We start from the raw sequence: 13,559 nt of genomic DNA, 5'->3' as shown, positions 1-13,559 counted from the left end.
ACATAGTATTCGGCATGCACCACACACACAATGATACAACACACACAGGGACCCACCACGCACACTCTAGGTGTACCAAGCATACTCGCCTGGTAACCTAACAAACACCGAGTTACCATGACTCCCCTATTTATACTCTTCTGCCCACAGTGACATGGCCTGTGGACTACATCCCCTAGAGCAAGAGAAAGATAAGGATTGGTGATACCAGTTTAAGTGTTTCAGTCTTTTGTCTACAGTTCTGGTTGCCTCTCACCAATAACTTGCTCAGCCTAAAATAAATATATACTAAAGCAGGAAAGCTGAGTCCAAATCATCCTCACTCACTGCTGTTAACTACCTGTCTAATTTAAGGTCATTACTGTCCTAACCTGGAAGCAGAGGGGACAAGGCTAACCAGAATACACCTTCATCAGGATGTCAGTCCATCGCAAGGTAATCACACTCACTCACTCACTCACTCACTCACATATTCAGAGACTACGGGCAATTTAAAGTCACCAGGGAGGAAACCCATGCACACATACGGACATGCAAACATGCAACCATGCAAACTCCATGCAGAATGAGTCAGACTTAAACCTATACCAAAACAATTCAGGCACAGGGAAGCAGAAGTGTTACCCTCTGTGCTGCCGTTCCACCTTAAAACAAATTTTTGAATTAAGTAATATTTGCTTGAAATACGTCAAATTTACTATTCCTTGCTGGAAAGCAACAATATCCTTTTATGGATCATAACTGTATTGTTGTATATGAAAAATGGTGAAGTACAAAAGAAGGCTGTCAGGCACTGTTAATCTGGAAAACAACATATTTGGCAATGAGGTAGGGCACCAGTAGAGCAAAAAGTCTTCTGTGGTAGTGGTCACAGAAACAAAAGCCTGGGAGTGTGAAGAGCTTGAAGAGGTTACAAAGAATGACTTTTGGACATTGAGTGTCCTTGCAAACCCTTCAGTAAGTCAGGAGAAGCGGACAGCATGTCACCAAGGCTGTTCTCAGCAAGGATGGGGATATGCTGGCCTCAATTGGGGATATTGGTAGAGGATAGAAGGTACACTTTGAGGAGTTCTTGAACCTGGCAGACATGAGGCAGTGGCAAAAGCTTCTGGTGGGTCTAGATCCATTTCACTAGTAGTAGTCACTGCAGTGGTGAAACTCCAGAGCAGCGAGTATGGATGAGATGCATCTGGAAATGTGGAAAACACTAGGCATGCCTCCTCAACATCCTCTGAAAAGCCTGCATGGTGCCTTTAGTCTGGCATGTGGAAATAGTGATTCCCACCTTCGCAAAGAAGAATCACACTCAGAAGTTTAGGGATCACACTCCTCAGCCTTCCAGAAATGGCTATGCCAGAGAACTCAAGAAGGGGCTGCAGCCAACAGTCCAGCTCTAAATTCAGAAGGAACAAAGTGAACTCTGGCTTGCCTTTGGAATAGTGACCAAAACACTCTTACATCCATTTAATGAGACAACTCCATTTTATGCTACAGTATAGCAGGGCAATAAAGCAGTGCAATACGTTCATTTTATGAGAATAAATGTCTTTTCTTCCACATAAAAGACAGCATTCTCTCATTAACCATTTCTAAAATTGCTTGTGATTGTAGCAACAATGCTTAGTCTTGAAAAGAAATACAAAAATGCAAAAACATACTTCCATATTTGACAGAACTAGCTATCACACAGTATACATGATTCAAGGACACTCTGCAAGCGCTGCTGAATACTGAAAGAGGAAATAATGGCTCCACGTACAAAAAGTAAAACATAGGTTCTCAGTTCTGGCTCCGTTGTGGTGGAATGACCTCCCCCTCTCACTCAGAACTGCTGAAACACTGTCTACATTCAAGAAGGGTCTGAAAATTCACTTTTTCCAGACTCACTTTGCCCAAGCTCTCTCCAGCTCATGTAGGGTGTAAATGTTCATGCACCGTAACTTTATGATCATCCCCAGATAAGCCTTTACACAGCCGCTACTCCTGTATTGTATGTAAATGTTTGTGTACCTTATAAAAAAATTGTAGTAAGGTTATCAGGATTCATCTGTCCTGCATTTTATGCACCTACTTGAGCGATGAACATTGGTGCATCAAGTGGAAAGTAACAAACTAGGTTAACTTAAAAATCACGTTTGCAACTATGTCTCTTTCTCCTAATGTACTGCACAAATTTGGATTTTTCCTGAGATGTACGTCGCTTTGGAGAAAAGCGTCTGCTAAATGAATAAAAGTAAATGTAAATGTAAATAACTGACATAAAAGAAAATTTTGTACTAAATTTTGTACTAAAAATCCTTTGATTTTTTGAAATAGTCTCCTGAACTTGTGTACCCCTAATGTCTAACGGATAAGCACAAACATTAGTGTTTGCAATTAAAGTGCTTTTCATACTGTAGGTTACAGTTCAGGTTTCTAGAAAATTCCAGGGGTATGATCTCTGCATTAAATAAGTGTTTCAACAAACCATGCTACCTGCTCTCAAAATACACTAAGAGAGACATGGGTCCACGACCTTGACTTTTTAAAACTGTACCCAAAATGGGTATACATAACGCAAAAAGAATATTAAACTTCTCCTTCACTCAATATGCCTGACAATTACACTGAAATATGAAAATAAATTCAAACATAGTTACCATTAGACCAGGCAATATGTATCTGAATCATCAGATTAACTGTCATACTTTTTTAAAATAATCAGTTCATACTTTGGCTATTTAAACAAGTTCATGATGAGTGCTTAGGAGCTTTCAATTAAAACTGGTACATACTACTTTTGCCACAAAAAAGTGTCTTCAAACTTTGTGTGTGATGCTCTAGGAAATTGGATTTCCAGTTTATTATAATACTGTTGCATATAACTGTGCACCATGCTGAAAGAATATTACAAATAAAAATAGTAACAATATTATTCTGATGTTATGAATAAATATATACAGTGAATAAAGGTTTATTCATAGAGGTTTATTCATATACAGTTAAAAATACACTGAAAATTGTAATTACGAATTTTATTTTCATGACTGCTAACATGCCATTTTGGAAGAAACATAGACAGTAGCATCTGTAACTACATGTTCTTTTTGTCTTCAACGACCTCAGAAAGGTCATCAACCCGAAGGGTCTTCACTCTGAATTCCATGTTAGTAATTCTTTGCTTAATCTTTGATTGGCTTGCTGTGTACTCTGCCACGAGTTTGGCAAATTTAGTTTGCATGACATCCAGATTACTCTCTAACTGATTTATCTTCTCCTCAAAATCTTTAGGATCAGCTCCTGCGTTGGCTACAGCTTCATCAATGAGATTGTCCTTCCTAAGAATGGCCTTCCCTTTCTCTTCCAGTACTTTCTTAGCTTCTGGGTATTCAGTGAGTGCTTCCATAAGGTCATCCTTGGAAAGGGCAAAAAGATCAGAGTATCCCACACTTCTAATATTCGCCGTCCTTCTATTTCCAGCCTTACTTCCCTTGATTCCCAAGATGCTGATTTCACCAAAGTAAGCTCCATCACTGAGTACTACAAATTGAGTGACACCATCATCAGCCACAACAGCCAGCTTTCCTTCTTTGATGATGTACATCTCTCTACCAATATCTCCCTTTTTGCAGATATAATCACCTGGACTGAAAACCTGTGGCTGCAGCTTCAGCACCAGCTCAATGAGCAGGCCAGCTTCACAGTCTTGGAAGATGCGCACCTTCTTTAGAGTGTCCAGATGAACATTAATAGCAATCTCTGCCCTCAACTTGTCAGGCAAGTTCTTCAACACTTCCTTTTCATCACAGGTCTTCTTGTTGGTCCAAAGGTAGTCAAACCATTTGATAACCCTAGCCTCAAGGTCTTTAGAGACTTTACGGAATTGCATGTACTGTTTGATGGAGTCAATCTTGGACTGGAACTCAGCACGAGAGGCATTCATGTTGGAAATCATGGCACCAACATTACCAACAATGGTAGCAAAAATCAACACACCAATAAGGAAGTCGCAAACAACAAACAAATATTCAACATCCTGAACTGGAGGAGGTGTTTCTCCAATTGTGGTGAGAGTGAGGGTGGACCAGTACAAGCAGTAGATGTACTTCCTGGAGAGACGGCCATAGTCAGGATGACTAATATTGGGGTACACCCAACTGTCAGTACCAAAGCCAATGTGGTTGGAGATAGCAAAGAAGATACAAGCATTCCAGTGGATGATGACAAGGATGTAGAGCACAAGATTACTGATTCGAAAAATGTTGGGATAGTTGGTTCTGGTTTCTGTACGATCAAAGAACTCAAAAAGACGAGAGATTTTGAAAAGACGGTTAAACCTGAACTCAGGGTAATTATACCCAAATTTTAACATTAATATATCTATTGGAATCATTGAAATTATATCAAATTTAAAATGTTGTGTTTTTTTGTAGTTGTCTCTTAATTTTTTCGTATCTTTTACAAGTAATCCTTGTTCCAGGAAACCTGTTTAAAAAATTAAAACATTACAAATGATACTTTTATCTATACTGTATTAACCCTTATGTTGTATCCCCCCTTTACCATGTTTATAGTATGAAAATAGAATATTCTGAAAGTTACTGTGATCATAAAAGAGTTTAATATATGACAATCACACTAATAATTGATTCTATGGATGCTGTTTAAAGTGAGTGTCAAAGCAAATAAGTATTGCGTTATCAGTACCCAACCATTTGCATAAACATACAAATTATGCAAAGCATTAAAAAGCCAGAGTCTTGTAACTGTGTAAAAGTTTTACCTGTTCTTGACTTCACAAATGTGTCCATGTAGTACGTAATATCTGAGCAGTAATCCAGAAACATCCATAATGTGATGAAATCCTCCTGGAGTTCATTAAAGCAGGCCCTAGAACAATGATTTAAAAGGTATCAGTTCTTTCCTTTACCGGGGGCGAATCATCTGTGATAGCTAACTGAACCCAGAACAAAGACAAATGCATTAGTGTGAGTTTTCAGACCTGGTGACAAGCATCATTAAGTTGTACATTGTTGGTGCAGCAATTACTGTGAGCCAGCTGTAGTACGTATCTGTCGTTGGGTCCATAATCCAAGCTTCTTTTCTGAAAAAAAATGCAGAAGTATTCCTTCTACAGTATAGTTTTGGTGGTTTGTACTACAACTGGTCTTCAAAAATAAAAATGTATATTTTAAAATGAACAATTTTGTGGAGGAATCCTGAAAAATCAGTAACAGGATTCTCTCACAGAACAAAAACAATTCTTTCTTGTGAATCTACTAAAGGTTATTTCATAAACAAACTCCAAATTACATTTAATGGGAAAAATCTACAAAATTATTATTATTATTGTTATTATTACTATTACTGTTGCACTACCTAGTAATGCTCATAATCACTGTAATCACTCATGTCTGAGTTTTTCATAAATAATCAGTTACAATAAATAAGTACTTATTTCACAGTCAATCATTACTACTACTACAAGTACAACACTACTTAAAGATACTCCTAATATAATTACTGTAATCACTTTTATTTTGTGAATGCTAAGATATGCTTTATTTGCAGTACACAAGTAATAAATCAGTCTCATATAAACAAATAATTTGGATTATTTCCATTAGAGAGAATTTTGTGTATTTTCTCACTTAAGATTTGAAATTGAGAGGTAAGTCTTTCCTTTGCCTTTTTAGGTTTCTTTATACTGAGTTGCACGTTGCTTTGAAAAAAAATCTACTTAGCAACTGTTGAATAGATACATGAATAGATAAAAATTATTTTTTAAAAACATCTTTTGCATGTATCTTAAAAAATTTTGTTAAAGAGCTCATTGTTATTACAGATAGTAAAAAAAGTGATGAGATTCCTGAATTTCCTTTCAGCAGGCCCATGGCTATGAAACAAGGAGTTGAACAGGAGAAGCCACACCACACATGGGAAGGTGGGGAATGCTTGCCTTGTGTAGTGAAATTTATGGTTGTAAGGTGTTTCTCATAAGTGTGACTTGATACACACACACACACACACACATTTTCTGAACCGCTTGTCCCATACGGGGTTGCGGGGAACCGGAGTCTACCTGGCAACACAGGGCGTAAGGCCGGAGGGGGAGGAGACGCACCCAGGACGGGACGCCAGTCCGTCGCAAGGCACCCCAAGCAGGACTCAAACCCCAGACCCACTGGAGAGCAGGACCCGGTCCAACCCACTGCGCCACTGCACCACCGCGCCCCCTGACTTGATACATTGTTATGCAAATTTTAGGTTACAAATTACATCTGCTCATTAGTGTAAATGTTCATAAAAGGAGCATTTCTTACATGTAAGGAGTCTGCAAATGTATACCATGTTGAAACTAAATCTATCAGACCAACTGTTTCTGCTTAACACTACCACTAATACATACTGTGGCTCTTCTTTCTTTTTGTCATCTTTTTTTTCATCTTTCTTTTCTTCCTTCTTCTCCTTTTCATCTTTTGTATCATCTTTCTTCTCATTCTTGTCTCCTTTTTTGTCATCTTTCTTTTCCTGCTTTGTCTCCTCCTTCTTCTCATTTTTGCTAAAAGTAATGCAGCTTTACTTGTCATCTTTAGGTTGTCATAGTTTCATGACTACACTGACATCTGATGTACCATGACAGGCAAGATGCTGTCATATGAAACATTTTTTTTTATGTGGTACAAATCCTTTGGCCAGCCTGCCCAGTTTTATTATGTCACAATTTGTACAACATTAGGACAGCTGACTTATAACAGGTGTCATGACTTGTAATAGTATGAGTTGTGATATGTTAATGATATTGTCATGAAATCATTAAGGGCTCATAAAGACAAAGTCAAGTGAAAATTTGCTCTAATTTTTTACACTGTTCCCTGCAAAGTAGTGATTTCTATGTTTTAAGGACTCCACACCACCTGAATGATACAAATCTAAACATACGCAAACTAAAGGACACTTATGAATAGATTGCTGCTAACAAAGCTAAGACTAAATATGATTTTCAGGGAAAAAGATGTCATAAGGAGATTACCTCTATCGGAATGGATTAAAATTCCAGTTATAACTGCCATTTTTAAATCTATACATTATATTCTGGATTCACTAAGTGAAAAGTATTCTTTTCTGGAACACATTGTTCTGTATGTTCTATATAAACCTTTTAAGCTTTTTCAGCAGTATCGTGTATTTAACTTACATCTCTCCAACATATAATCAAATAACAGCATTCAGTTTTGGATGCAACAGGTAATGAAAAACACAATCACTGACACCGTAAAATAGATTAAAAAACTGAACAAATTTTATCAGGTAATTAATACAGTAATTCACAAAAAAGTACATTTTTTCTGTTATACTCCATTTTCCATTGACATGTTTAACAAAAAAGGCAGTAGGTACAGTAGTGGTTAGAGCTGCTGCTTTGCACTTAAAGAACTCTGGTTCTAATAACACCTCTTGCTATACTACCCAGTCAGCTAGATACTTGCCCTAAATTGTTCCAGTAAAGATGACACTCCTGTATAAATGGGTAAATCATTGTAATGAATGAATGTTTTACATGGACATAGTAACAAAACTTTCATTTTAAGACTTCCATGTGTAGCATCAAAAAATAAAGACAAAGAATAAAAGCTAGGGGAGAACAAGTCAAATATGACTACTGCTGAGATTTGAATACTGTCACCAAAGAGAACAGGTTTACATTTTCCCCCAAGGACCAGAGCTGTCAGACAGCTCTGAGTCACCAATCACTGAATGCCCAAGCATTACAATGGTTACCTCAGAAAAAGGAGGTTAAAAGAATATAATTCAATGAATCCTTAGCAAAATTAAGAAATCTGTGAATTACTGCAGACCTATGTAAAACTCAGTAAGTACTGATATAATGCATATTTCCGAAAGAGATTATCTAGGATTATTTTTTGTTTTTTTTTTATACATGTAACTGAAAGTCAGAATTTTGTAGTAAGTTTGTTACAAGATTCTATTGTATTTGTCAGGTTTTGAAATAATTTCTGACCAGAGCCAGAAAGAACACAAACCTTATTTATTTTCTATGACCATCAACAGCCCATTACAAATATCAGCAGTAAATTAATGAAAGAAAAAAAGAAATTAGGTATTTAAGGTTTTACTAAATCTAGCATGGTTGTACTTACTCATCTGTGTTGTTGCAGTTGTTCATATTAAATGAAGCCAGTGGCCAGTGGTGCACATGACTTGCAAAAAAGTAAGCAAACTTGTAATTTAGTAATGTTAGTGTAACACCAAAATACCACATCTTACTTTTAAAAAACCCTTTGTAAATTAAAAAAAATGAGACTGATCGTTTTTGTATATTCCAGACATGATCCAAATGCATACATATATTTCTTAATTTTTGAGTTAGTCCATAGTACAACAGCCAAATAGCAGAAAAAAGAGTCAGACTTATTTACATTAATTTATCTGACCATTAGACCTGTGGATATAAACACTGAAAAGACTCACTTGTTCCTTCTATGGTTGTCCCAGGCAGACCTAATATGGTTCTCTCCACTAGACACTTCAGTGAATTTCAGGCCCCACATACGTTCAGGGACTGAGCTAGGTCTCGCCAGGTCACTGCAAAACCTGTGAGAGGCCCAATTCCTCAACATGAGCATAAACTGAGAGAGCCTGGAGTATGAAATTAGCGGTATTTACACAATCCTGCACATAGCACAATGCCCTTTAAATCAGAGCAAGATGTCTTGGTCAGAGCAGTTACAAGCTAGCTCTAACTGTACATGGTTAAACATTTCAGAGAGGTCTTTCAAGCAAAAAAGAGAAGGGGTGAGTCTTCTTATCCTGAGGCTCAAGAGGTGGTCATGTTGTACCAAGTGGTTTGGGGGAAAAAACATTCAGGCACAAAATCACTAGTTCAACCTTGTATACTGAGTCACTTCACAAGAAAATATAAAAACTTGTGGATATAGTTAACCTGGGAATTTTTGTCAAAATTGTGAAATACAGTTTGTTTTCCAAAAAATAAACATTTGGCATGAAAATATGTGTTACATAAAGATTTGTCACAGAACTACAGTATTTATGAGGAAGGTTATCTGGCCTGAGCTACAACTTACATTGCCATAGGTCCAGCTCCTGCACAGACGTTCCCTTCAAAGCTTGTTTCACAAGAGGCGACAGAACCAGCAGTGTGGATCTCATAAGACATTTCTTTACAGGACAAGTCCAACCTGGAATTACTGAACCATAACACAGAGAGATGGAAATTACTGAAAGTGGGATAAACCAGTTTTTTATAGCACAGAAATATAAATCATGATACAAAACAACACACAAGGTACAGTGACAGTACAGTGATAGTAGTTTACTTTTTTTCTGTAATGTTACTGGAATATTTCACCTTGTATCACCTAAAAGTTCACTGCTGTAAACTTGAAAAATCCAAGTTCATATGTAGACAAAGAACTCATAAATATATACATGGTTCAAGAGAATCTAATGTGAATATGAGTCTTGAGTTGAAACATATTACCTATTAAGAGAGTATCTTTCTGACCTACTGCTGCAACTTTCAGGGCACTTGGGCTCATTCTGCAGGCTGTGAACAGATGAATGCTGCTTGCTGCACCTGTCCACCATCCTATCTCACAATCCTATAGCCTATGAATCAGTCTGCACACCTGCAGCCATAAGAAAGACACATCAGTACACAGGCTCACTCAAACATTGCAGGGTTGAATCACTGCTACAGTGTTAACTGATTCATGTTGTTGTTCTGTTGGAATTTGTATTTAGTTATTGCATCTTATTTTCCTACAAATGACATTAGCACATCACCATGAGCAATGAATTACCTCAATAAGGAAAATGTATGGTATTCTGTGGTATCCCAGTTAGAGAGTATGAATGCTGAATATTTCCCAGTCAGTCATTTTATAAATGAACTGCAACACCATGTAACCGTAATTATGTGTTTTTGATTTTATGCAGGTGAGAAATGCACTTTTTTCATCTATTTTGTATAAAGCTGATGTGGGGCAACAACGACAGATCAGACAGTTACACAATGGCAACACAGCAAACTAATAATCACACACTCTCCAGTTTCAGAGGTATTTCAATAAAGTTTTCAATAAGAATCAATCTAGACAGCAAACAAATATATACAACAGTAAGTCAAAAAGTATCCACAATAATTTGTGTTTGATCAGACCAATATACTGTTTGGTAGATTAATACTCTGGATACTTTCTGATTTACCTTCATAAAATATAAACTGATTTAACGAGATTACCATGGAAGGGTGAATCATTTTTAACACTACAATCTTTTTAATGTTGGAAGAAACAAAAATACATTGCAAAAGTCTTAACTGATAAGTTACAGAAGTGGTGTAAATGTATTGCTGTATTTCTTGACTTTAAGTATGGGTTGGTGTCCCATCCAGAGTGTGTACCGGTCTCAGTCTTGCACCCAGTGATTCCAAGATCAGAACCACCACATCCCTGATCAGGAGAAGTGGTTATTGAAAATGGAAAGATTTGGAAGTCTGGGTTAACTTCCATCATGCTGCTTGGTAAACATAAACTCTGTTGAGTGTTCCGCATCACTAGACAATCATGCAGTAAAAATCGTGTACGGATGACTATTTTCTTCAGATTTCACCATTAATTTTCATGTTAACTTTTGCTGTTGTAATGCTTTGAATATTGCGGTCTGACATAACTGTAATGAGATTATACTGGCAACAAAAAATGATGCTCAGACTCGTACACTGTGTGTGGAGCTGAGGAATGAATGGCGGGAGTACAGCACTCAGGCCGTCTGACTTCAGCCAGGAGGTGGGCACGCGCTCCATGCATGGGTGCTGCTCAACTCACTAAATTAGAGCGGCCTCAGCACTGACAGAACTACTCAAACGAGCACTGAAACCACCCGCAAGAACGCAAAAATCACAAAATAAAGCGAAATGACTGATAGTTTCCCTTCAAGTATTTTTAGAGAGACGACCGACGACGACAATTTAAGAAAGTTAAATTCTCCCGTTTGTCAACGGCATGATCATCATGTGTGCTTTATTCATTCATTTAGGAATAACTTTCTGAAGAATTTCACAAGAACTAGCTCTACACGACAAAATCAACAAGCTCAACTTGTTGTATTTTTAATTAATCATTATCTCATGAGTACCTGAGTCTCTTCCCTGAGTTTGCAGGAACCGCGTCGTTCGTCGTCACTCACGCGGCAGTTATATTCATTATTGTTCCCTCCAAAACTGTAAATAATTTAACTTTTGAAGGAAAAAAACTACTCCTGTGTTTTTCCGCACCACGTGTCCTTCTTTCCGTGAAACATTATTCCAGTTGTTTGCCCTACCAACTCGAACTACAGCAAAAACCAATTCTTACTAGTAGTCAAGACGTGAAGGACGACGAGCAGCTCGCGCTCATACCGCGTGTCAGCCGCCAGGTACCAGCAAGACGCGCCTTCTTCTGCGCGCGCGTCATATTCCGCTTCTTAATATTAATTAGCGGCAAAACCGGAAGTCTATTGAAAAGCTCTCTAGTCTAGACTAGTGTACATCTGGCGAGACAGAAACTTCATTTTATATTCATTATTTATTACCAATGTACAGTACACCTGTAAAAACAGTAATGCCAGGCTTTAGCATCATAAATATATATCCAACAGAGCAGTTAAAAACAAAAGAGTTACAGAAATTACCAGCAGGTATTATTTTCTAAACATAATTATTATCAAAAAAATCATACTTACTAAAACGTGCGATGTTAATAAAGCTGTCTGATTAATTGACTTGAGTGAGTGAGTGAGTGAGTGCGTGAGTGAGTGAGTGGTATTACTTCATTTATTGAATGGTTACCTGGCTAATTCTTAAAAAAGGCAATACTTAGTTATGGGTCAGACATATTTTTAATGGTCATTATATAACAGTTCATTGTTGCAGGGCAGTAGGAAGTCTAGTAGTTAAGGCTGTTGTCTTGCAAACTGAAGGTATTTGGTTCAAATCTGTTTAATTACCCTCATCATGTATATGTCATTATATGGCTGAAAATTTTCTTAAAAGAGACTTAAAATGATTTACCATTTATCCACCTGTATAATTTTGACTGAAGCAATTGAGGGTGAATGCCTTCAAGGCTTGGTACTACAGCACAGGTGGGATTCAAACCAGGGTCCTTTGAGTGCAAGGTAGTGGCTTAAACTGCTATGGTACCTGCTGTATCAGATCAAACTATTTACCCAAAACTGCTCCAATAACTACAGCCTTCTCTGTAAATGGGTGAAAGCTATCATTCTAGGTTGTTTTGAACAATGGTGTCAGATAAATGGCACCACCATGTAGGCAGCACAGTGGCACAGCAGCACAGTGAGTAGTGCTGCTGTCTCACAGCACCTGGGTGGTGCAAGAGGGTGTGGGTTCGATCCCTGCTCAATCTGCATGTTCTCCCCGTGGCTGTCTGGGTTTACTCTGGGTGCTCCAGTTTCCTCCCACAGTTTGAAAACATGCTGTTCCGGTTCCCCCATAGTGTGTGAGTGACAGAGAGAGTGCGTTTCACTGATGTATGGATGAGTGACCCAGTGTAAGTAGTGTATCTAGCAGTGTAAGTCACCTTGGTGAATAAGGTGTGTGGGCTGATTACACTACATGGAGTTGATTGGAAGTTACTTTGGAGAAAAGTGTCTGCTAAAATATATAAAGGTCAATAATACACACACACACTATCTGAAACTGCTTGTCCAGAGCAGGGTTGTGGTGAACTGGAGCCTAACCTGCCAACACAGAGTGGCAGGCACACACCTAGGATGGGTTGCCAGTCTGTTGCAAGGCACCCCAAGCAGGACTTGAACCCCAAACCCACCAGAGAGATAGACCTGGCCAAGCCCACTGCACCACCACACCCCCTAAGAAACTATTATATGTAGCAAATAATTACCTGGTCTGCAGCTCATCTGCTCCAAAGAGTTTTACCTCTTCCAGCATTATTACAGCAATGATCGCCATCCTAAGGAAATCCTTAAAGCAATTTACAGGGCAGCACCACTAATCTCAGATTAAACCTCATCCCCTTATCTGAGCTAACCACATATACCCGCTGCACATCTTCCTGATGGGTCCCTGGAAAACTCTGGGTGTATTAGCAGGATGATACATTGCCAGAATGGGTTCCCATGGTTTTTTTAGGCCTGATTTAGGCCTACAAATTATTATTCCTGGTATATTAAAGTGAAAGGCAATGCATAGAGTTTCGTGAGTAATGCAAATGAACCAAAACCAGTAATGCAAGACTGATTCAAAACAGTCATCTTAATTTTACATTGTGTATCAATGTTTTGTGATTACTTCTCAACCACAAATTACCAAAGGATTAGTAATGGACAGTCCAAAAAGATAATGACACACTTACAATGAATCAAACACTTCAGTAAAGGAATCAAATTTCAGTGTTCACTGCAGATAAAAATAATCGACACATACTATGAATTCTGCACAAGGTGTATTAATAACTTAATAACAAAATAATATATGCAATATCATTTTGCAGGGCTTCATAGAAAACACTGTACCC

The 13,559-nt window shown here is 37.9% G+C and overlaps 1 protein-coding gene across 1 annotated transcript; it reads right to left on the bottom strand.

Annotated features, from left to right (window-relative positions):
- Positions 1–3,073: 3,073 nt before the first annotated feature.
- On the bottom strand, positions 3,074–9,195 carry LOC108920473 (cyclic nucleotide-gated channel cone photoreceptor subunit alpha-like). Its single transcript, XM_018729233.1, has 7 exons — positions 9,087–9,195; positions 8,473–8,595; positions 8,142–8,201; positions 6,389–6,541; positions 4,982–5,083; positions 4,763–4,869; positions 3,074–4,464 (listed from the first exon to the last, which is right to left on the bottom strand). The coding sequence occupies exons 1-7, from the start codon at positions 9,176–9,178 to the stop codon at positions 3,074–3,076; spliced, it is 2,028 nt and encodes a 675-aa protein (XP_018584749.1). The 5' UTR covers positions 9,179–9,195.
- Positions 9,196–13,559: the final 4,364 nt, after the last annotated feature.

This window comes from Scleropages formosus, chromosome 14, assembly GCF_900964775.1.
Source record: "Scleropages formosus chromosome 14, fSclFor1.1, whole genome shotgun sequence".
In the NCBI taxonomy this organism is placed as follows: Eukaryota; Metazoa; Chordata; class Actinopteri; order Osteoglossiformes; family Osteoglossidae; genus Scleropages; species Scleropages formosus.
Note: the sequence above shows the minus strand (reverse complement) of the source record. Positions and strands in the feature narration are given on the sequence as shown.

Excerpts from the sequence above, each read along its gene's own strand:
- LOC108920473 (XM_018729233.1), bottom strand. The coding sequence starts at position 9,178 with ATGTCTTATGAGATCCACACTGCTGGTTCTGTCGCCTCTTGTGAAACA. Across the intron at positions 5,084-6,388 it reads AAAAAGAAAGAAGAGCCACA|AAAAGAAGCTTGGATTATGG; the intron begins GTATGTATTAGT and ends ATTTTTTTTCAG. Across the intron at positions 4,870-4,981 it reads TTAATGATGCTTGTCACCAG|GGCCTGCTTTAATGAACTCC; the intron begins GTCTGAAAACTC and ends TCATTGTTCTAG.